Source organism: Bos grunniens, chromosome X (assembly GCF_055505025.1).
Source record: "Bos grunniens cultivar Pamir isolate PY7600 chromosome X, Bosgru_T2T1.0, whole genome shotgun sequence".
NCBI classification, from domain to species: Eukaryota; Metazoa; Chordata; class Mammalia; order Artiodactyla; family Bovidae; genus Bos; species Bos grunniens.
Genome location: NC_141194.1, coordinates 138,872,471 through 138,894,107, shown reverse-complemented (window position 1 = coordinate 138,894,107; position 21,637 = coordinate 138,872,471). Strand labels below are relative to the sequence as shown.

Here is a 21,637-nt window from a genome sequence, read left to right as displayed (position 1 = left end):
AGCAAGGAGAGATAAGAAAGCCTTCCTCAGCGATCAATGCAAAGAAATAGAGGAAAACAATAGAATGCGAAAGAATAGAGATCTCTTCAAGAAAATTAGAGATACCAAGGGAACATTTTATGCAAAGATGGGATCAATAAAGTACAGAAATTGTAGGGACCTAACAGAAGCAGAAGATATTCAGAAGAGGTGGCAAGAATACACAGAAGAACTGTGCAAAAAAGAGCTTCACGACCCAGATAATCACGATGGTGTGATCACTCACCTAGAGCCAGACATCCTGGAATGTGAAGTCAAGTGGGCCTTAGAAAGCATCACTATGAACAAAGCTAGTGGAGGTGATGGAATTCCAGTTGAGCTCTTTCAAATCCTGGAAGATGATGCTGTGAAAGTGCTGCACTCAATATGCCAGCAAATTTGGAAAACTCAGCAGTGGCCACAGGACTGGAAAAGGTCAGTTTTCATTCCAACCCCAAAGAAAGGCAATGCCAAAGAATGCTCAAACTACCGCACAGTTGCACTCATCTCACACACTAGTAAAGTAATGCTTAAAATTCTCCAAGCCAGGCTTCAGCAATAGGTGAACCGTGAACTTCCAGATGTTCAAGCTGGTTTTAGAAAAGGCAGAGGAACCAAAGATCAAATTGCCAACATCCAGTGGATCATCAAAAAAGCAAGAGAGTTCCAGAAAAGTATCTATTTCTGCTTTATTGACTATGCCAAAACCTTTGACTGTGTGGATCACAATAAACTGTGGAAAATTCTTAAAGAGATGGGAATACCAGACCACCTGACCTGTCCCTTGAGAAACCTGTATGCAGATCAGAAAGCAACAGTTAGAACTGGACATGGAACAACAGACTGGTTCCAAATAGGAAAAGGAGTACATCAAGGCTTTATATTGTCACCCTGCTTATTTAACTTATATGGAGAGTACATCATGAGAAATGCTGGGCTGGAGGAAGCACAAGCCGGAATCAAGATTGCCAGGAGAAATATCAATAACCTCAGATATGCAGATGACACCACCCTTATGGCAGAAAATGAAGAAGAACTAAAGAGCCTCTTGATGAAAGTGAAAGAGCAGAGTGAAAAAGTTGGCTTAAAGTTCAACATTCAGAAAACTAAGATCATGGCATCCAGTCCCATCACTTCATGGCAAATAGATGGGGAAACAGTGGAAACAGTGTCGAACTTTATTTTTCTGGGCTCCAAAATCACTGCAGATGGTGACTGCAGCCATGAAATTAAAAGATGCTTACTCCTTGGAAGGAACGTTATGACCAACCTAGAAAGCATATTAAAAAGAAGAGACATTTCTTTGCCAACAAAGGTCCATCTAGTCAAGCCATCTAGTTTTTCCAGTGGTCATGTATGGATGTGAGAGTTGGACTGTGAAGAAAGCTGAGCGCCAAAGAATTGATGCTCTTGAACTGTGGTGTTGGAGAAGACTCTTGAGAGTCCCTTGGACTGCAAGGAGATCCAACCAGTCCATCCTAAAGGAGATCAGTCCTGGGTGTTCACTGGAAGGACTGATGTTGAAGCTGAAACTCCAATACTTTGGCCACCTGATGTGAAGAGCTGACTCATTGGAAAAGACCCTAATGCTGGGAAAGATTGAGGGCAGGAGGAGAAGGGGACAACAGAGGATGAGATGGTTAGATGGCATCACCGACTCAATGGACATGGGTCTGGGTGGACTCTGGGAGTTGGTGATGGACAGGGAGGCCTGGCATGCTGTGGTTCATGGGGTCGCAAAGAGTCAGACATGACTGAGCAACTGAACTGAACTGACATGAGCTTTGCAATCAAATCCAGACCCCTTTTGTCTTTTTTTCTTTTTACTTTTTATCTTATATTGCAGTATAGGTAATTAACTTTGTTGCATTATTTTCGGGTGTACAGCAAAATGATTCAGTTATACATGTACAAGTATCTACCCTTTTTCAAATTATTTTCCCGTTTGGACTGTTGCATAACATTGAGCAGAGTTTCCTGTGCTATAGAGCAGGTCTTTGTTGGTTATCCATTTTAAATATAGCAGTGTGTACATGTCCATGCCACACTCCCAGTCTATCTAATTCCCCCTTTCATTCTTGACCCAGACGTTCCATTTCCTTTCCTTCTCTCTGCTAGCCATCATCCATACCTCCCTCTCCCCAGTGCTGAGAGGTTTGGTTGGCCTTGCTTTCTCAAACTTGAGAATACTGAAGAATGTTTCCAGGCAAGTCACTTTCCTAATAGGAAGCCTTTTGCTTAATGGAAAGCAAGCACATATTTTCTGAACTCAAGTTCCAGCTGGGTCAATTCATTTCACAGGCCACAAATGTTAATTATTATGTACAAAGGGAAGCCCAGGATGTGAAAGCTCAATGCAAAATATACCCACTTCTGGGAACTGACTCAAAGCTCTCCCCTGCTGGAGGAGGGGCAGCAAGGTGAGGGGCCATCTTCATAATTGTGGCCACTTGGTGCTACTTGGAATAGATCAGACCTGGGAAGAAGGTAAAGTGTGGCTGACTGGTAGCATTTCTTCCCCAACCTATAAACGGAGCCCCTTTTTAGAAGGCTGCTGTGCTCACCACTGTACCACCAATGCTGCATGGCAGGGGACCTTTTTAACCAAATGCATAAAGCCTTCTCCCACAGCCACAAAACCAGAGCTGGCAAGTGCATTCTTTGGTTGAGATCTACAGTCAGTTCTCTCCTGCAGATGCCCATAAAGTACCTGCTAATACTCAAACTGCTCACCACTTGTTTGGCGGCCAGATTCCGTCATGTGATCAGTGCTGGAAATCATGGATTTCAAGGGGATTAAAAGCCAAGTGAGGAAATGTTATATAAGAAACCCTATTAATGGGCATGATCAATCATCCCATGACATCTATTAAGTGTGCAGCAGTGCACAGAGAAACTTTGAGATGACTCGTACCCTCTGTGAGTTTGCATTGCAGGCAGCCTATCCCAGGGCAATTATCTACCTATCAAATAGAAACATGAAGGATTTGTGCACAAGCACTGTAGCAGCCCCTTCCATCCACACTCAGTTGTTTTTATTCTTTAAAAAAAATTTATTGAAGCATTGTTGATTTACAATGGTATGTTAATTTCTGCAGTACAGTAAAGTGATTCAGCTATACATATATTCTTTTTTGGGCTCCCCTGATAGCTCAGCTGATAAAGAATCTGCCTGCAATGCAGGAGACTCTGGTTCAATTCCTGGATCAGGAAGTTCCCCTGGAGAAGGGAAAGATTACCCACTCCAGTATTCTTGGGCTTCCCTAGTGGCTCAGACAGTAAAGAATCGACCTGCAATGTGGGAGACCTGGGTCCAATCCCTGGGTTGGGAAGATCCCCTGAAGAAGGGAAAGGCTACCCACTCCAGTATTCTTGCCTGGAGAATCCCATGGACAGAGAAGCCTGGAGGGCTACAGTCCATGAGGTCGCAGAGTCAGACACAACTGAGCACAGTATTCTTTTTCATATTCTTTTCCATCTTGGTTTAATCACAGGATATTGAATATAGTTCCCTATGCTACACAGTAAGACCTTGTTGTTTATTTATTCTTTACTTTTTTTATATCAGACCTTGTGTGGTTGAGAATCAGAAGGCTTGCCTATTGTACTTTTCCCAGACCTTAAGCAAATCTACTCCAGATGGTCTTCTAAATTTCCTTTCAGCTGACAGTCCAAAACAGGTTTACTTTAACTCAGTGAAACTGACATAACTATTTGGACATACTTTCTCAGTTTATGGTGTGGAGAATGGGGCGACATAATTCACCAGCAGGAATAGAAAGTTCATAATGAAGAACTGGATGAAAAAGAAAAATGGAAAACGCAGGATTATATGCATTGCTAGTTTCAGGGCCAACTTTAAACTTGACAAGTAGTTGGAAATGGCCTCCTCTGTGGGATATTTGGGTATCAGGTATACCTCAAACAATACTCTCCCACCAAATTATTGTCTACAATTTCTTCTATAACGGTTGCCCTTTTGCTTTAGGGTTTTGATCCTAATTCAAAACATAACTTCTTGGGACTTCCCTGGTGGTCCAGAGCCTAAGACTCCAAGCTCCCAGTGCAGGGGACCTGGGTTTGATCCCTGGTAAGGGAACTAGATCCCACATGCCACAACTAAGAGTTTGCCTGCCACAACTAAAAAGATTCTGCAAGCCACAATGAACAAAAGATCCTGTGTGCTATAACTAAGATCCAGCACAGCCAAATAGATAAATATTTAAACAATAAAACATAGCTTCTTCATGGAGGGGCTCACAATTGAAGCTTTAAGCACTCATGAACAGTCTAGTCTGAGAAAAGGATAGGATTTAGAATGAAGGAGGAATTGTATTGGGGGAGAGGAAAAGGACACAGAACTGGGACACCAGGGGCACCTTCTGTTCACTGACTCTACAAATTAGCTAAGGTCCCATCCTAATAAGGCAGCTGAAGGAAGAGATGTGCTGAGGGTCAGTGCATAATGAAAAGGAAACTTAAGCAAACACAATTATGAGGAATGAAGACCTCAGGGAAATCTTAATTTGCCTTGGGTAAATTGGGCTGGGTGTCGGTGAATATTTGTTTCTTATCCCGTTCCATAAAACCCACAGACTGACATCCACATGCAAACACAGAGGGGTCCTTGATCTTCCCATCTCAAACTCCTCGCACACAGAAGAGTTTGTGCTCTAGCATCTCAAATTTAGACAATCACTATATTTTTGTGGAAATCAAATATGATTAAATCAGGTTAAAGCAAAAACAAAATAACAAAATGTGGGTTCAAATGCACTATGGGATGCATCTATAGCTAACTCACTTTGCTGTACATTAGAAACTAACACAACATTGTAAGGCAACTATACTCCAATAGAAATTAATTTTTAAAAAAGAATTTTATTTGGAAGGGAATTAGAATTTTGTTTTTATGCACTACACACTGGACCCAGGCCTTCTATTCTTGATTTAATAAAGGAGAAGAGCTTTGCTTGAGAATCAGGCCTCATTTCAAATCTAAAGGCATTTTTGATTACCTGATTTGCTTTGAAAAATAAGGGAAAGGCCTCTATCAATTTGTTCCTTATCTCTGTGACATGTTTTTAGTGAAAAGATTTTGCCTATTTTTGTCAAATGTATTACTTTGCTTTATGCTATTGTAAGTTTTAATGTTTACACTTATATTATCTGTTGGTACTATATAGAAATGCAATTAGATTTTTTTAATTAAAAAAAAACATGCTATTGGCATCTTTCCATGAATTCTTTTTAAAGAAAAGTACCCTTTGTACTGATAATAGGAATAGTCAGATCCTGAAGTATTGGATTTGAGTTCAGACTTTTAAATATCAAGTTTCTTAGATACGGCAAAACATAACATGAAATAACTGAATTGGGTTCATCATCTCTCTTTCCTCTGCCTCTTTTTCTGTTCTTCACTTGTATCTCAGCAATCACCTTCAGATTCCATATGTAGCTTCTCCCATTCACTTACTTTGCCACCATATACAAGAGAAAGTTGTCTGAAATTCCATGGAGACCAAAGAAGTTGTAAGAAATGGAGAGAATGGTTTGCATAATGCTTGGGTTCCAAGCCCAGGTGAGCACTCGAATAAGAGCAGGAGGATAAATTTTCGTTTGTCGCCTTTTATCTCACGTAATTTTTGGATGAATAAGAATATTAATTTCAAAAATGTCAAATTTCTGTTAATTAGAATATATCACAGACAGTATTAAATGTCAAATAAGCTGTATTAAAATATCTGTGACACATATTACAGACACAATGTCATGAATGTATAAAAGTCCTTATGATCAATAAGAAAAACTAATATCACAATAGAAATCTGAACAAAGCAAATAGATAGGAAATTCTCAAGATAAAGCATTAACATGGACACAAAAAGTGAAAAATCACTAACTTTGCTAACAATAAATGAAACGCTAGCAGAAAAGAACTTTCTTATATTCCCCTATCAAATGGGCAAATATATTATTCAATGCTAGGCAGCAGGCAGAGAGATAAGTACTCTCATATTCTGCTGATGGGAAAAGAAAACGATATGACCTTTCTGGAGGGCAAATAGGCAATATGTACCTAAAGCATTCAACGTGTTCACAAATGTTTGGCCTGACATCCCTTCCTCTAGACATTTCTCCTACAGAAATATTAATAATTAGAGATGCTGTATGAGTGTTTTCATCACAGCATTATTCACAATAGGTAGAGATTAGAAATAGCTGAAGTCTTCATGTTGGGGAATGGTTAAATAAATTACAGTATGTTTAATGGATGGAATATTGTATAGACATTAAAGTTATGATTTGAAACATTTAATAACATAAGAAAATACCCATGATATGTTACATTTTTTAAAAGATAGGACACAATTGTTCAATCCATTTTACTAAAATAAAAATTCTACAGAATATTTATATTTAAGCACATGGAAAGAAATACACCAATGCTAACAGTGGTTATCTCTGAGCTGTAGAGTCACCCATACTTTTATTTTTTTCATCTTTGTGTCTTCTCAAATGTCCAAATTAAGCATGTGTTAATTTTGTACTTAGAAAAACACAGATGCTACCTCAGAAGAAAAAAGACATTTGTAAAGTGCTTTGAGTCCATTAGAGTCTACTTCCCACACAATGACACAATGTTCCCAGGTTCCTCATCTACCACAAGAAAAAGCAATTTACAACCCTTCCCTCAGCCTCTGTGCCTTTGTCTGCTTAATTCTGGATTTTATATATATATGAGAAGGCAATGGCAACCCACTCCAGTACTCTTGCCTGGAAAATCCCATGGACGGAGGAGCCTGGTAGGCTGCAGTCCATGGGGTCGTGAAGAGTCGGACACGACTGAGCAACTTCCCTTTCACTTTTCATTTTCATGCCTTAATGGCAGCCCACTCCAGTGTTCTTGCCTGGAGAATCCCAGGGACAGAGGAGCCTGGTGGGCTGCCGTCTATGGGGTCACACAGAGTCGGACACGACTGAAGCGACTTAGCAGCATATATATACGGGCTTCTGGGGTGGCTCAGTGGTAAAGAATCCACCTGCAATGCAGGAGATGTGGGTTCAATCCCTGGGCCGGGAAGATCCCCTGGAGAAGAAAATGGCAACCCACTCCAGTATTTTTGCTTGGGAAATCCCATGGACAGAGGAGTCTGGAGGGCTATAGTCCATGGAGTCTCAAAAGAATGAGACATGACTTAGCAACTAAAATGATGATGATTAGCCCTTCTTGGATCATGCTTTTCTTAACAAGAACTTTATTGCCAGTCATGAAAGACACCTAAGAGTCCTGCTTCCATAAACCTCATTTGTATTGGGTAGCCATTACAACAGGTCAGTTGTTCTCAACTCCGGTTGTACATGAGAAGTACCCAAGAAGTTTAAAATAAAACAAAGCTGGAAATCACTTCCAGTGATTCTGATTTAATTCATCCAGAGTAAACCTTGGACATCAATATTTTAAAGTTTCCAAGGTGATTATAGGGGCTTCCTTGGTGGCTCAGACAGTTAAAAAAAAAAAAAAAAATCTGCCTGCAATGCAGGAGACCTGGGTTTGATCCCTGGGTCGGGAAGGTCCCCTGGAGAAGGAAATGGCAACCCACTGCAGTACTCTTGCTTGGAGAATTCCATGGACAGAGGAGCCTGGTGGGCGACAGTCCAGGGGGTCACAAAGAGTCAGACAAGACTGAGTAACTCACACTTTCGCTTTCAACGTGATGATAATGCATAACCAGAGTTGAGAAACCCAGAGGTAAGTGAAGACACAGAAAAATAAAGTAATGCTTTCTTAAGCTGAATCCAGTTGAGCAAGATAGGCAGGATTGAAACTGACCTTCAGAGGATCTTTTTACACTACTGGTCTCTGAGATACCCACAAGGTACCAGCTGTTCATTTGTTAAATTCCATAACCTAGAGATTACAGCTCCCACATCACCAACTTCCATATTTATTATCTGCATGACCCCAGGAGATGGGCAGATCCCAAAATAATGCTCAACATCCTCTTTTCCTTTGCTTCCAAACTCACCTCTGTTAAGGCCACTGCTAAAAGGCACCTGTGTTAGTTGGAAGGGTAACACATTACTCCATTAGCCATTTTTATGCTGGCACCTAGAAAAGGACAGAATGCTGAGGGACAGGGACATAGGACAAATGTGTTTTGTTATGGGGAAGGGGGAAAGAAAAGGCCAGGAGTGGTGGTAATAGGTCCAGTTTGGCTACTGGATAGACAGGGAACATCAGGATCTTGTGTGACATCAAGAAGATGGAAGGGCTCTGTCCACTTTATAACATTGCCAAGGGCATCCATAAACAAGACCTATCGAGTAGGCTTGGCAGCATAACGTACTTGAAAGAGCACTAAATTGGAAGTGAAGGCACTTGCTTCTAGGGCCAAGACTAGGGTGAGGCAAGCGAGAATACATTTGGACAACTCTAAGAAAGTGGCTTTTTAGGGGGTGGGGGAATGAGGAGATGTTGATCAGTTATGCAAGGTGAATAAGTTCTGGAGATCTAAGGTACATGGTGGTGTACCTTAACTACAGTTAATAATACTTCTGGTGACTACAGTAAGCAAGACTGTATTGTACACTTGGCATTTGCTGAGGGTAAATATTAAGTGATCTCACCACACACACAAAATAACTAAAATGGTAACTAAATCAGATGACAGATGTATTCATTAGCTTGACTGTGCTGATCACTCCACATCGTAAATGTATATCAAAACATCAAGCTTTATACCTTAAATATATATACTTTCTATGTGTGAATTATACCTCAAGACAATTGAAAAAAAAAGACAAACCAAAAATAAAAAGCCTTGTGCCCTAGCTGCTTCTCTGGCTTCACTCTACTACCGGCCCTGCTGACTTAGGTTCTAGTCTTGCTTCTGACTTTTTACTAGCTACGTGATCTTGGGCAAGTCACTTCTTTTCTCTAAACACCACCCCTCCAAACCAGAGCAGCTCCACTTCTATATGTCTTATAGGTTGGGCTTCCATAAAATTTTCATTTGGAAAAAGAATTCCAGAGCTTTAAATTTTTCCTATGACTTCTCTAAATCATCTGTAAGAGTCCTTCTAGCTTGTAATATGTGATTCTATGACTGGAAAATGCAAACCACAAGAATTTTCATGGGCCATTTTGAGTCTTTTTCAACCTGAAAAGGCAGTTTCCAGCACAGTCCAATGGGACAAATATTGAATCACCCTCTGGGAAAGATCAATTTTCCTCTCTAGATCCCTGGTGGCTCAGATGGTAAAGAATCTGCCTGCCATGCAGGAGAGCCAGGTTTGATCCCCGGGTCTGGAAAATCCCCTGGAGAAAGGAATGGCACCCACTGCAGTATTCTTGCCTGGAGAATTCCATGAACAGAGGAGCCTGGCCAGTTACAGTCTATGGGGTCACAAAGAGTCAGACACGACTGAGCAACTAACACACAGAACATTTCTAGGGGGTCAGCAGTCCCTTTGGGAGCATTATGGGAAGTCCCCGGAAAATCCTCACCAGGCACAGAATGCTAAAAATGCCAGCACTTGTGTGGAGCCCATTTGTCAATATTAGAGCCCCCCGGCCCCATCATCTGGGGACTGCTGGACACCATGTCAGAAGTACAGATGGTGTGGCTCAGAAAGACCTGGGACAGGTTCATGAGCAACAACAGGTGTTGCCAGCCCGTGTTGAAATATGTAAAGCAGAAAGGAGAAAATTATCCCCAGCTCTATTTCCTTGTGTGTCTTCATTACCAACATCCATATGTCAGTATCTTATTTTTTACTCTTTTGTGTTTTCAGATCAAATACTAAATTTATTCAGCATAGAGTAGCTTTTCATTTTGTACATTGAACAAAATCCTGCCCTTCACTCCCCTTGTGAAAATGATTTTGACAATTGTAGATTCGAAATCTTCTTTTTTTTTTTTTTTTGTATCTGCTGTCATTCCTGTCATGAGGTCAACCTAACAGTCACAGATTGAATTCCCTAGGAGCAGATTATGAGATGGAAATTTCCATGCAAAATTTTACTACAGAGTACTCTCATTAAAAACACTTGTGGGAACCAACAAAGACATACTATATAACACAGGGAACTCTACTCATTATTCTGTGATAACCTGTATGAGAAAAGAATCTAAAAAAGAATATATATATATATATGTGTGTGTGTGTGTGTGTAAATATATATATATATATATATATATATATATATATATTCACTGAATCACTTTGCTGTACACCTGACACTAACACAACATTGTAAATCAAATATACTCCAATAAAATCAAAATTAAAAAAAAAAACACTTGTGGGAGGAAAAGAAGGAAGCAGCTTTGAGCAGAAGAAGATAGGCTGTAGTCATAACAAGGCCTCAACCTATCCTTCACGTAGCCCTGAAGTTGGCATGGCCCATTAGAGTTATCCTATTTAGTGAAAATATCTACTGCTTCACTGACTACACCAAAGCGTTTGACTGTGTGGATCACAACAAACTGTGGAAAATTCTTAGATGGGAATACCATACCACCTTACCTGCCTCCTGAGAAACCTGTATGCAGGTCAAGAAGCAACAGTTAGAACTGGACATGGAATAATGCACTGGTTCAAAATTGGGAAAGGAATACGTCAAGGCTGTATATTGTCACCCTGCTTATTTAACTTATATGCAGAGTACATCATACAAAATGCTGGGTTAGATGAAGCTCAAGCTGGAATCAAGATTGCTGGGAGAAATATCAATAGCCTCAGATATGCAGATGACACCACCCTAATGGCAAAAAGCAAAGAGGAACTAAAGAGCCTCTTGATGAAAGTGAAAGAGGAGAGTGAAAAAGCTGGCTTAAAACTCAACATTCAAAGAACTAAGATCATGGCATCTGGTCCCATCACTTCATGGCAAATAGGGGAAAAAGTGGAAGCAGTGACAGATTTTACTTTCTTGGGCTGCAAAATCACTGTGGATGGTGACTGCAGACATGAAATTAAAAGACCCTTGCTCCATGGAAGGAAAGCTATGACAAACCTAGACAGTCTATCCAAAAGCAGAAACATCATTTGTTGACAAAGTCCATCTAGTCAAAGCTATGGTTTTTTCTAGTAGTCATGTATGGGTGTGAGAATTGGACCATAAAGAAGGCTGAGTGCCAAAGAATTGATGCTTTTAAACTGTGGTGTTGGAGAAGACCCTTGAGAGTCCCTTGGACTGTAAGAAGATCCAAACTGTCAATCCCAAAGGAAATCAGCCCTAATTATTCATTGGAAGGACTGATGCTGAAGCTGAAGCTCCAATCCTTTGGTCACCTGGTTTGAAGAGCTGACTCATTGGAAAAGACCCTGATGCTGGGAAAGATTGAGGGCAAAAACCAATGGGGCAGCAGAGGATGAGATGGTTGGATGGCATCACCGACTCGATGGACATGAGTTTGAGCAAGCTCTGGGAGTTAGTGGAGGACAAAGGAGCCTGGCATGCTGCAGTTAATGGGGTTGCAAAGAGTCAGACACAACTTAGTGACTGCAGCTGCTGCTGCTGCTGCTGCCAAGTCACTTCAGTTGTGTCCAACTCTGTACAACCCCATAGATGGCAGCCCACCAGGCTCCCCCTTCCCTGGGATTCTCCAGGCAAGAACACTGGAGTGGGTTGCCATTTCCTTCTCCAATGCATGAAAGCGAAAAGTGAAAGTGAAGTTGCTCAGTGTGTCCGACCCTCAGCGACCCCATGGACTGCAGCCTTCCAGGCTCCTCCATCCATGGGACTTTCCAGGCAAGAGTACTGGAGTAGGGTGCCACTGCCTTCTCCATCTTAGACTGAACAACAATTTGGAGTGAAAGGTTTATGCCTGGATTTCCCATAACAACCAGTCACTGGATGCAGGTTTCCCTGGGAAGGAAGTATTACTTGAAGCTAGGCAACTCTCTTCAGGAAACGACTTTCCCAGAGTCTGAAGGAGTAAGTCCTTTGGCTGAAGGGGGATCTGGATGGCAGAGCCTTTACCGAGACAACTCTCTTGTTTAGCAAGAGTAGCCCGACAACCGCTCCAGCAGGATTGGATTGGTCGTAGCTGTGGCCCAACTCTTCATCCACAATCACTTTGGCGCTCTATTGTCATGTTCCTGTGTTATCTTGAAAGTGTGAAAGTGTTAGCCACTCAGTTGTGCCCAACTCTTTGTGACCCCATGGACTGCAACCTGCCAGGCCCCTCTGTCCATGGAATTCTCCAGGCAAGAAAAGAATACTGGAGTGAGTTGCCATTTCCTTCTCCAGAGGATCTTTCCGACCCAGGGATCGAACCTGGGTCTCCTACACTACATTGCAGGCAGAGTCTTTACCAACTATGCTACCAGGGAAGCCTGTGTTATCTTGGTTGAATGCAAATGGCAAGCAGTCTATCATTCAGCCAGTTACCTATGTGGTAGCTCTCATTCTTTAAACCAAAGAAGAAACAGAAGTTGGACAGCAGCAGTGGTTTGGAATCAGGATGAGGGAATTTCCTGCTCAAATAAAAGTAGCTTTCAGTATTGCAAAGTTGAGCACATTAAAGCTCACACACAGTGGAGGACAATTCTGAAGCTGCTAAAACAGCAGACTTATTTTTATAAAGCCAAGGCTTTTGTTATATGCACCTCACCTCCTACAAGCACTGACGCCTGCTTCTGCCCTGCCTCCAGAGTCAAACTTTGCTTTTTTCTTTTTTTCCTCCCTCAAACTCACATTTACTGTCTTTGGTCAGCTGTAACAGGAAACAGTCAAACTATAACAAATTAGGTATGAAAACCAATGAAAGTGCTCTTTTTTGGTGGCTTGCTCACTGACATGTACTGCACTGAGATGACCATTTCCCCCAGAGTTGCTGAGTACACAGCCACACACGCTCGCGGACACAAAGAAACTCTGCGTGGTGAGAAGATACTACAGAGTTAAGCCACAGTTCTGACTTGCTCAGTAATGTGAGTGAGGCTCATAGCCCAGAAGGCCCCAGATCCAAGTTCATTGAGAAACCAGTATGCTTTTTCTATTTAATTTTCGAATAGGTGATGCATCCACATGGTTCAGAGAACAAAAGTATAAAAAGATCTATAAAATCAGTGTTTATTAAGTGCCTTTGCATTTGTGGCAGCAGGCAGCATATAGAGCAGCACTCATTTGTCATCCATGTCTTCCAGGAGCTTATGCTCTGAGCAGACAGCATGGGTTGTATTTTTAAATCTTTATTGTTTTCGTACTTATAGAAAATAATACCTGCTTCTTGTAAAAAAGTCAAACATTACATAAATAAATGACAGGGCAAGTAGAGAAGTTCTTGGTAGTTCTACACCTCCGAGATAATTACTGCCAATTCCTTCAAATTATTTTCTATACACTTCAGATTGTTTTTTAACAGAAATGGAACTACACTACAATGCTATTTTGCAGCTTTTTCCTATGGAATAGTATACTGCAGTAATTTTTCTTTTTGTTATATAGAGATTGAGCTATCTCTTTAACAGTAGCATAGTATTCCATGTTTATGTACTATGCTTTATTTATCCAGTTCTAGTTTGAATTTTTAAATGCCTGTTGTACAGTTCTTCAAATTGGTTTATCCACGGCTTGTAACTGATTTACCTTGATTTAAATGTACACATCTCAGGAGAATGTATAAGTACTCAGTAACAGAAGCTTCATGGAGAAAGAGAGTCAGCCACAAAGGTCTACAGGTAGGAGGAGATGCCAGGAAAAGGGACAGACTGGTGCAACTGCCTTGAGTAGGTAACAATGAGAGCACTGCATAAGTGGATAAGATCATCTTTCAGATTTGAGCAACTGTGAAAATAGGGGAGAAATGAGGATTTGGATAGGGTGAATTTTTTAAAAGGGAGATAAAAGTAGGTTGGAATGGAATGAGTCTTGATGCATGGATGGAGAGTTGTTATACAGCAAAGGTTTTATGAAGAGAATTGACATGCTTTAGTTGAATTCAAGCTTGAAATTAATTAACAAAATAATATGGCTATTTAGAAGTATTAGTGCCGAGGTCCAGCCCCAGCTGATCCAGGGTATTCGAAGGAGAGATGGCCTAGACGACTATTTATTTATTTATTCATCAAAGATATAAAGAATAATAGAATGAGGATAGCTCAGTAGGAAAATTCAGTGGAGAAAAGAAGCTGAGTAGCTTGGTTTATGCAGAAAATCAATATAACCCGTGACACCAGGTTAGCTCTGACCACGGAGGCCGCAGGCGCCCTCTCGAATAGCAGAAGGTGCCCCACCTTAGACACCTTCTCGAGTGGGTCTTAGAAGCCCAGGCAAATAAATGGTCACAGAGGATATCCATGCTCCAGATGGAGACTCAGCTGGAAGTTAAGAGGAAGAATGACATGGGGAGACCAAGCTTTGGTGAGCAAGGTCCTTAGCTTTATTTTCAACAGGGGCTTTTATACCCTAAGTTACACATAGAGGATAATAGGGAATGCAAAGTCAGCAGTCTTTGACCCTTATCAAAAACCAGGGTTTCTTTCCTGCAAATTTATCGTATACAAATGGTTTAGGTGATTTACATCATCTTCTGGCCAGAAGGCCTATTAACATTTTATGACTCTTGACAAGGACTTATCAACCGTAAGACTTATTTTCTCTAAGAATAATTATTTTAAGGTTTGGCGCTATCTTCCTAAGATAAAATTGCATTCCTATAGGGCGGATGTGTAATGGGTTTACAACAAAGGAAAGAATTTATTACCTTAAGGGTCTAAAGTTACTAACACCAAGGCCACTACTTATTTTTTATACATACCAACTATTAATTAATACATATTCAAGGATACAATTCAGGGGATGTGGAAACTTGGCAGCAAGCATTGGTTCATCAATGAAATCTTTTACTAGTTTTATTCTGACAGTTTCTAACTCTCTGAGAGGCTCTAAGCTATTTGAATATCTTAAGCTTCCCGTGCCTCTCGAGGCTGGGAGAATGTAAACAATCGTATGCATAGCTATAAGAGTCCGGGTAAACTTGTCAGGCGAGTTAGAGAGCCATCTGAGGGGTTTGGATTTAAACACTCCTAGTTGCCCAGGAACTTTATGAATTGGAGCTGTAAGTTAACTCTTTGACAGAGAGAGAGAGATGGTGGTGGGGGACAGCCCCCAGTAAAGTCAGAGGTGAGAGCACAAAGCAATAAAGTAGGCAGACTCTGGTTTTGGGGGGGTAGATGCTCGAGAATATCCGGGGGGACTCCTGAGGCTCGATCCCGCCTTTGCGTATGCTGAGCCTCCTTCCTCATGACCTTTGTCACGAGTAGAATGTCTCTCGCCGGCTCCCGGCATATTAGCAATGTGAGGGTGCTAAAATAACAGCCCATATCAAAGCAAGCAATAATCCACATTGGTCAAATCACATATGAATTATCAGGATCAATAAAATATTGACAAATGTCCGTAGGAGAGAGACAGAACAGTGAGGGAACCTATCATGAAACTGTTGAAGGATTGGGGCATTTTTAGCTTTAAAAAAAAAAAAGAAAGATAATGGGATATAGGCATATGCTGTTTTTAAAAATGTGAAGGACTATCACATGGAAAGGGGGTTCAATTTGTCTCTTTGGTTCCAAAATGGTAGAACAGGATGAGCAAGCAGAGATTACAAGAATGTAGGTTTTGACTCAACAGACAAAATACTTGTATTTTGCTAAAGGGTATATTTTTAAAGTTTAGTTTCAATATAGCAAGATGCCCTGTGTAATTTCATTACTAGTATTATTCAGTCAATACTTTCTTCATAAATAGTACAGAAGTAAAATTCAACCTTGTCCTTGCTGAATGTTCATAAAATTCTTAATTAGTGGGATTCAAAATAATGAGGCTTCATTGTACATTTCTCAATAAAGATTTTCCAACACTTTAATCTTTTCTTTCCTATGCTTATTTCTTAATCTCATGTCTTGGCCTAGCATGTGCCCTCAACTCCCACTAAAGCAGAGAGCACAACAAAAAGCCACACGAAAATGTCAATCTGAGCAATGAATACATGTGGTTAGTTTAAAAAGAGTAAGCATTAACATTTAAAGCAATGGTAATTTACTCCTATCTGTAATTTTGAGCTCCTGTGCTGAAATTGCTCATTTGGAAATTACCAAGTGCTTGGGTCTCATTTGTGATCTTCTTCCCGCATATACCCAGCACACACAAGAGTCATCATGACCGCCTGAGTCACTGCTGCCATCTCCCCGAAGCGCGCTCTCCAAACGTCAATACCATTTTCTCTGGTGCAATGAAGATGACCCCTGACAGTAACCTGCTTATACTACAGGGTGAGCCTGAGGTGGCACAGAACCTGGAATGCGTTCCAAGAGCAGCACCATTGTCCCCCATTCTCTCCTCCTCCTGTAGCCATTAGTCATTACCTTAATATAAATGGAAAACAATTTAATGGAGCAAAAGGAGCTGCTTTTGACCGTATCCCAATCAAATAATGTCTATGCCTGATGAAATTATACCCAGATTATGGATTCATGCAGAAGCAAAGATATAGATATGATACAATATGAAGAGATATGAATACTCTCAAAGACCAGTACATATGAAACCCTTGTGCTCCTCTGTGACTCATACAGACAGACTGTTCTTTCCAGCTTCTCAAACCCTGATTCTAAAAAGTTTACCCAAAACTCAAGCATTAAATCTTTTCTCTTTCCCATGCTGCATAGATCCAGAAAGTTAGTAGTTAATAGTTGTCTGATATAAATTAGCTTAAAAAAGAACTGAGAATCTTTGATCAATTGAATTGAGAAAGGGGAAGAACTCAGGAAGACTTAGTATGATTGAATGCTTTTGTAATGCTATGAACAAAGAAACAGTATGCTATCATTGTTATAGACTGTTTTTGTCATGTTTTCTGAGAGTTATATTGCTTGGGAGACATAATTTACTTTGTTGGAGAGTCATATCCATGTAAGGATCAGCCATATTATAATGAGGTTCTATCTCTACTAAAGTTATTTCTAATTCTGAAGATCGTTAATGTGGAAGATGAAGGAAAGGACAGATTGTGGCCAGAAATAAGAAAGAAGCTACTGGCATTCATTCTATAGATATTTTGATAAGCCTGTCAATAAAAATAATTAGGTACTATAATTCAGTGATTATAGTACTGATTGCTCAAGTACAGACTTGATAAGCACTTAGCCTGGCACCCCAAGTTGAACCTTCTTTCCTTTCAAACAGGATAGAGATATGCCAACTGTCCGAAAGGTTAAGACTGAGGTTATGAGTAAGCCTGCTGTCCACAAGGGATAAGGTTCAAGGGAACCCAATGGACTGTGACTAAAACCTCACTAGAACCTTTAATACCTACAGAAAGATTTTTAAAAGAAAAAATAATCAATATAGCTGTTTTCCCTTCTTTTAGGATTTTCCATCCTCCAAGCGATTATGGAAGCAGCAGTACAAAACAACTGGCAGGTGACAGCAAGGTCTGTGGGAAACATCAAGGACGTCCAAGAATTCAGGCGCATCATTGAAGAAATGGACAGGAGGCAGGAAAAACGATACTTGATTGACTGCGAGGTTGAAAGGATTAACACAATTTTGGAACAGGTAGGTTTGAGACTTATTCCACCCCAAGCCACCCTGTTAAATCATCAACCTGAGGCAGTTCCCATTTCTGCTAATAAATTAAGTAGCCAACAGACTAAACTTGCCAACAGTTTTGATAGTCTCTCTAACCCTTTTTTCCTCCCCAGTGGCAGAAAGAGAGAGAAATAAAAGAAAATCTAAGCTGTTGAAAAGTACATAGCATGATTAATCTGGTAGTCTCTGCAATTTAATGCTACTTATCAGATAAACACACCCTTCCATACCTCTGTTTCTTAGAGAGCTGAAAATTTCAGAGTAGTCCCCTTCCTTTCCACACCTTCCTCCCAGCAAGGAACAGTCAAGGGATTAGACAGGGAAGAAGAGTAGAGTTTTTGTTCCAGGGGCCTAGTTGCAAAATGTCAAAGCAGCATTCACTAGGTTTGAATCTGTGGATATTTTTCCAGAATATCCCTCTGGTTTGAGGCAGAGAACAAGAAAGAGAGAATGAATGAGAATATGTGTGTATATAATTGAAGACCATTTTAAAAGTAAGATGGCATATGAGAAAAAATGATAATGGTTTTTAAAATGTGAAGAAAATGAAAAAGCCTCAGACTGGGGAAAAAATACAATTTGATAGGCCAAAAGATATTCATTGTTAATCTTGGATATTTAAATAGAAAACTGAAAAATATGAGAAGAAACATTTCACCCTAAGCCAGATGGATATTCTGTTTGGAGTAAAGAGTCAAATAGAAATGTGGTGAAAGTTTATTATTTTCCTTAGCAGTCTCAATTTGCCAGTTAATAACAAAGTGCCCATGCTGCTATAAACAAAACTGTAAGGGAAACATTTCCATTCTAATTCGATCCCAGGGTACCTAGGGGCCAAAACAGCTTCAGAGATTGAAATTATAGTGAGCAGTCATTGCCTGGGAGAGCTGTTTTATAGCAAATTAAATATTAACAATTTGTCAGATATGCCCCCGTGAGAAGAGAATGTAAAAAAAAAAAAAAAGAAAGAAAGAAAGAAATTGGTAAGAAAAGAGAAGGAAAAGGAGGGAAGGGGTGAGAAGAGGAATGAGGAAGGAAGAAAGCAAGCACTGACGGTGCATCCCAGAGATAGAAAGCTGTCCCCTTCTTAGGAACACCATCATCTCTAGTGAATCAACTTCACAAAAAAATCTAGAGCACCAGCCTGGCTAAATCAAATTTTGCAACTAACATTCTCTTAAGCTACCCAAATGATCCACCCCTCCCTCCCAAAAGAAAAAAAAAAAAAACTGCCTTTGATTTTCTTAGATCTTGAAAGTGAAGAATCAGGTCAGTGATGTTGGTATATGTACTCCATGCCCTCTAAAATTTTATACCAAAATAGCCTTTTAGTGGGTGACCTACTTAACAGCCTAAAGCAGAGGCCTTGTCATACTTTGTTTTCCTTCTTTTGTACTAGTCACTTTGGTTTCTTGAATAGTTTACATTCCGATAAGTCTTTGGGGGTTTATAAGACCTTATACTAGAATCTGGGGTGTTTTTCAATATGGCATAGTAGAAAAAGCCGTGGGTAGAGCTGTGATTCCATATAGCTGTGGGATCTTGGGTATTTAATATATCTCTGCCTCAGTTGTCTCATCTACATAATGGGGAAAATAAAATATGCTCTTCCTCACCTGGTTGGTATAATTGCTTTGAAAGGCATAAAATGCTATAGAAAAAAAAATGACCATTACTAAAAATTTTCAGGAAAACTAAACTAACATTATTTGAAAGCCCTGTTCTTTCTTATAATGTCTCAATTGCTATCTGTCTTTCTTCTGGATGCACATTCACAGCATCCCTCATAATACTTTCTATACAACTTTTCAGAGAACATTATTCAAAGAAAAGTTTTAACAACATTCAAGTAAGGCCAGAGAGTTAATTTCACTTATTCTTTCCCCCTCTTTCAAAAAATTGTCACAAAATGATCTACTCATGATTGTTTTCTTTATCATCTAAGGAATTTCTACTAAGTCATTAAGTACTATGAGATAGGAGTCATGTTTGTCTTGTTTTCTGCTGTATATTCAGTGTCCAGCAGAGTACCTGGCATGTAGTGTTGGATGGAAAGATGGGTGGGTGGATGAATAGATAGATGGATGGGTGAATACTGAACAAGCATATTCTAGTAAGTTCTACTGTGACATTGCTATGCTTCCATCAAGAGGCAGAACAGTGCCTGCAGTCACATGATGTGATTATTAAAGTACACATTTTCTCAAAGATGTAAGATGGTAGCTCTCTGCTCGAGTTAGTTTTGATACCACAAATTTGCCAAAATTGATTTCTTTATATAAAAATAGATTTCTCACTAAACAAATTCTTTAAATTAAACGATAAACATGATATTTCTTTAGAGTAAACATTATTTTAAATTGACTACTAAGATACAGAGATATCACTTTTCTCATTAGTTCCTAACCATGCTGGACAAACTTATAATAATTCACTATACAGATTCTAGTTAGAAAGATAACATTTATAACTCCAGTAGTATCAAGTTCCCCCCCCAAATGCTCCCATTTTCCGAGAGTATTTTAAACTTTGAGGTTATTTTCATGGGAAGAAATTTCTATAGTCTCCCATAAAATGACTGTTCATGCCACTATTTGAGGTGAAAGAGCCTATTATTAATAAAACCACTACAACCGTATTCCCTATAAATTGAACTCTGGCATAAAGTTCACATTGTATTCTATATCCAATGGGTGTTAATGAAAAGACTTCAGTGTGGTACAATTTTTCAAATATTAGTGTATTTTCAATATATTTCTATCTAGTATAACCTCCCCATTTCATACTATAGGTTCTCATTTTTCTTATGAATGTTCAGTTATGGGGCAAATCAAAATTCTTCCAACATTTCCTCCAGAGCTCTTTTTTTTAAAAATCTCTTTCAATTGTTCAGACCACAGCATGAAAAAAAATATTCAATTAGGTGCACAACAACTGTGTTTAATATTTCGTCTTAACAATTAATCTATAAGGAAAGCATTCCAAACTTAGAGCTACAAAATTTAACATACAAAAGGACAAAGCTAGACAGTTGAAACCAGGATGGGTTGTCAGAACTCAAAGAGACTATTTAGCAACTGCAGATCCTGAATCTAAGAATTAAGAGCACTTTCCACAGGAAGAGTTAGATGCCCTAGGAAGAATGAACCATTGACCTGACCTTCTAGAGCATTCCTATTACTGCAGTGTGTTTATGAGTCCCTCCCCCACTGGTAGACACTGCCTTACTTCAATGACCAACCTAAACACTCGCTTTTGAAAAAGTTGCCTCTCATAGAATTATCTACACATGACTGAACAGATCCAGCATCCTAGGAGTGTCTACCTGTGGACTGCTTTTGAAGGGCAGGCCCCATAAAATGAATGGCTCTGTTGGATGCTTCATGCTTATTTGGAGAGGCAACATAGCATGGAGTTTCCAAGTATGGACCCTGGAACCAGTCTGCATGGATTCTGTCACTAGCAGTGTGGCCTGGAGCCAATTACTTAACTTTCTGTGTCTCAATTTCCTGGTTGTAAAATGGAAATGATAACTGTACCTTAATGAGTTAATACAGGCAAAGCATTCTGAAAAGTTCCTAACACATAGTGTTTGCATCGTTCTTTGATGCTAAACCAAGTGTTTTCACAGATTATCTCATTTGAGCCTCACTATGGGAAGCAGGCAGGGCAGATGTGTTTATCTCAGATTTACAGATGATAAATTGATGCTTAGAGATTAGATGATTTATCCAAATGTGGACAAATCACATTTGTCTTAGGACTCTGCACAGTCCTAGGAGGTGGCAGAGCAAGAATGAAACAAGTCTTCTGACTCCCAGTCCAGTGTTCTTACTGCTGCACTAAACCATTTAATTTCTAAGTTGTTTATTAAATATGTAGCCAACACCAACCCCTAGATTAGGCCCATGCATCAGGTTACATCTTAGAACAATTGCAATGCAATTGGAGAAGATCCAGAGAAGTGCAGCAAAACACGATTAAAGCAGGAGAAAATAGGACCTATGAGGAAAG

At 39.9% G+C, this 21,637-nt stretch overlaps 1 protein-coding gene and 1 long non-coding RNA gene across 13 annotated transcripts in view; one reads left to right on the top strand and one right to left on the bottom strand.

The window, feature by feature from the left end:
* The window catches only part of LOC147341489 (uncharacterized), a 268,296-nt gene that overhangs the window by 10,386 nt on the left and 236,273 nt on the right, over positions 1 to 21,637 (bottom strand). The window lies entirely within an intron of this gene.
* The window catches only part of GRIA3 (glutamate ionotropic receptor AMPA type subunit 3), a 310,057-nt gene that overhangs the window by 136,536 nt on the left and 151,884 nt on the right, over positions 1 to 21,637 (top strand). For all 9 annotated transcript variants that reach the window (XR_015159097.1, XR_015159096.1, XM_086388204.1 and 6 more), the window contains one exon: positions 17,403 to 17,590. Coding sequence is in view for 7 of the 9 variants with exons in the window: in XM_086388204.1 (XP_086244330.1) it covers positions 17,403 to 17,590 (188 nt within the window). In the remaining 2 variants the exon portion in view is untranslated. The remainder of the gene's footprint in view (positions 1 to 17,402; positions 17,591 to 21,637) is intronic.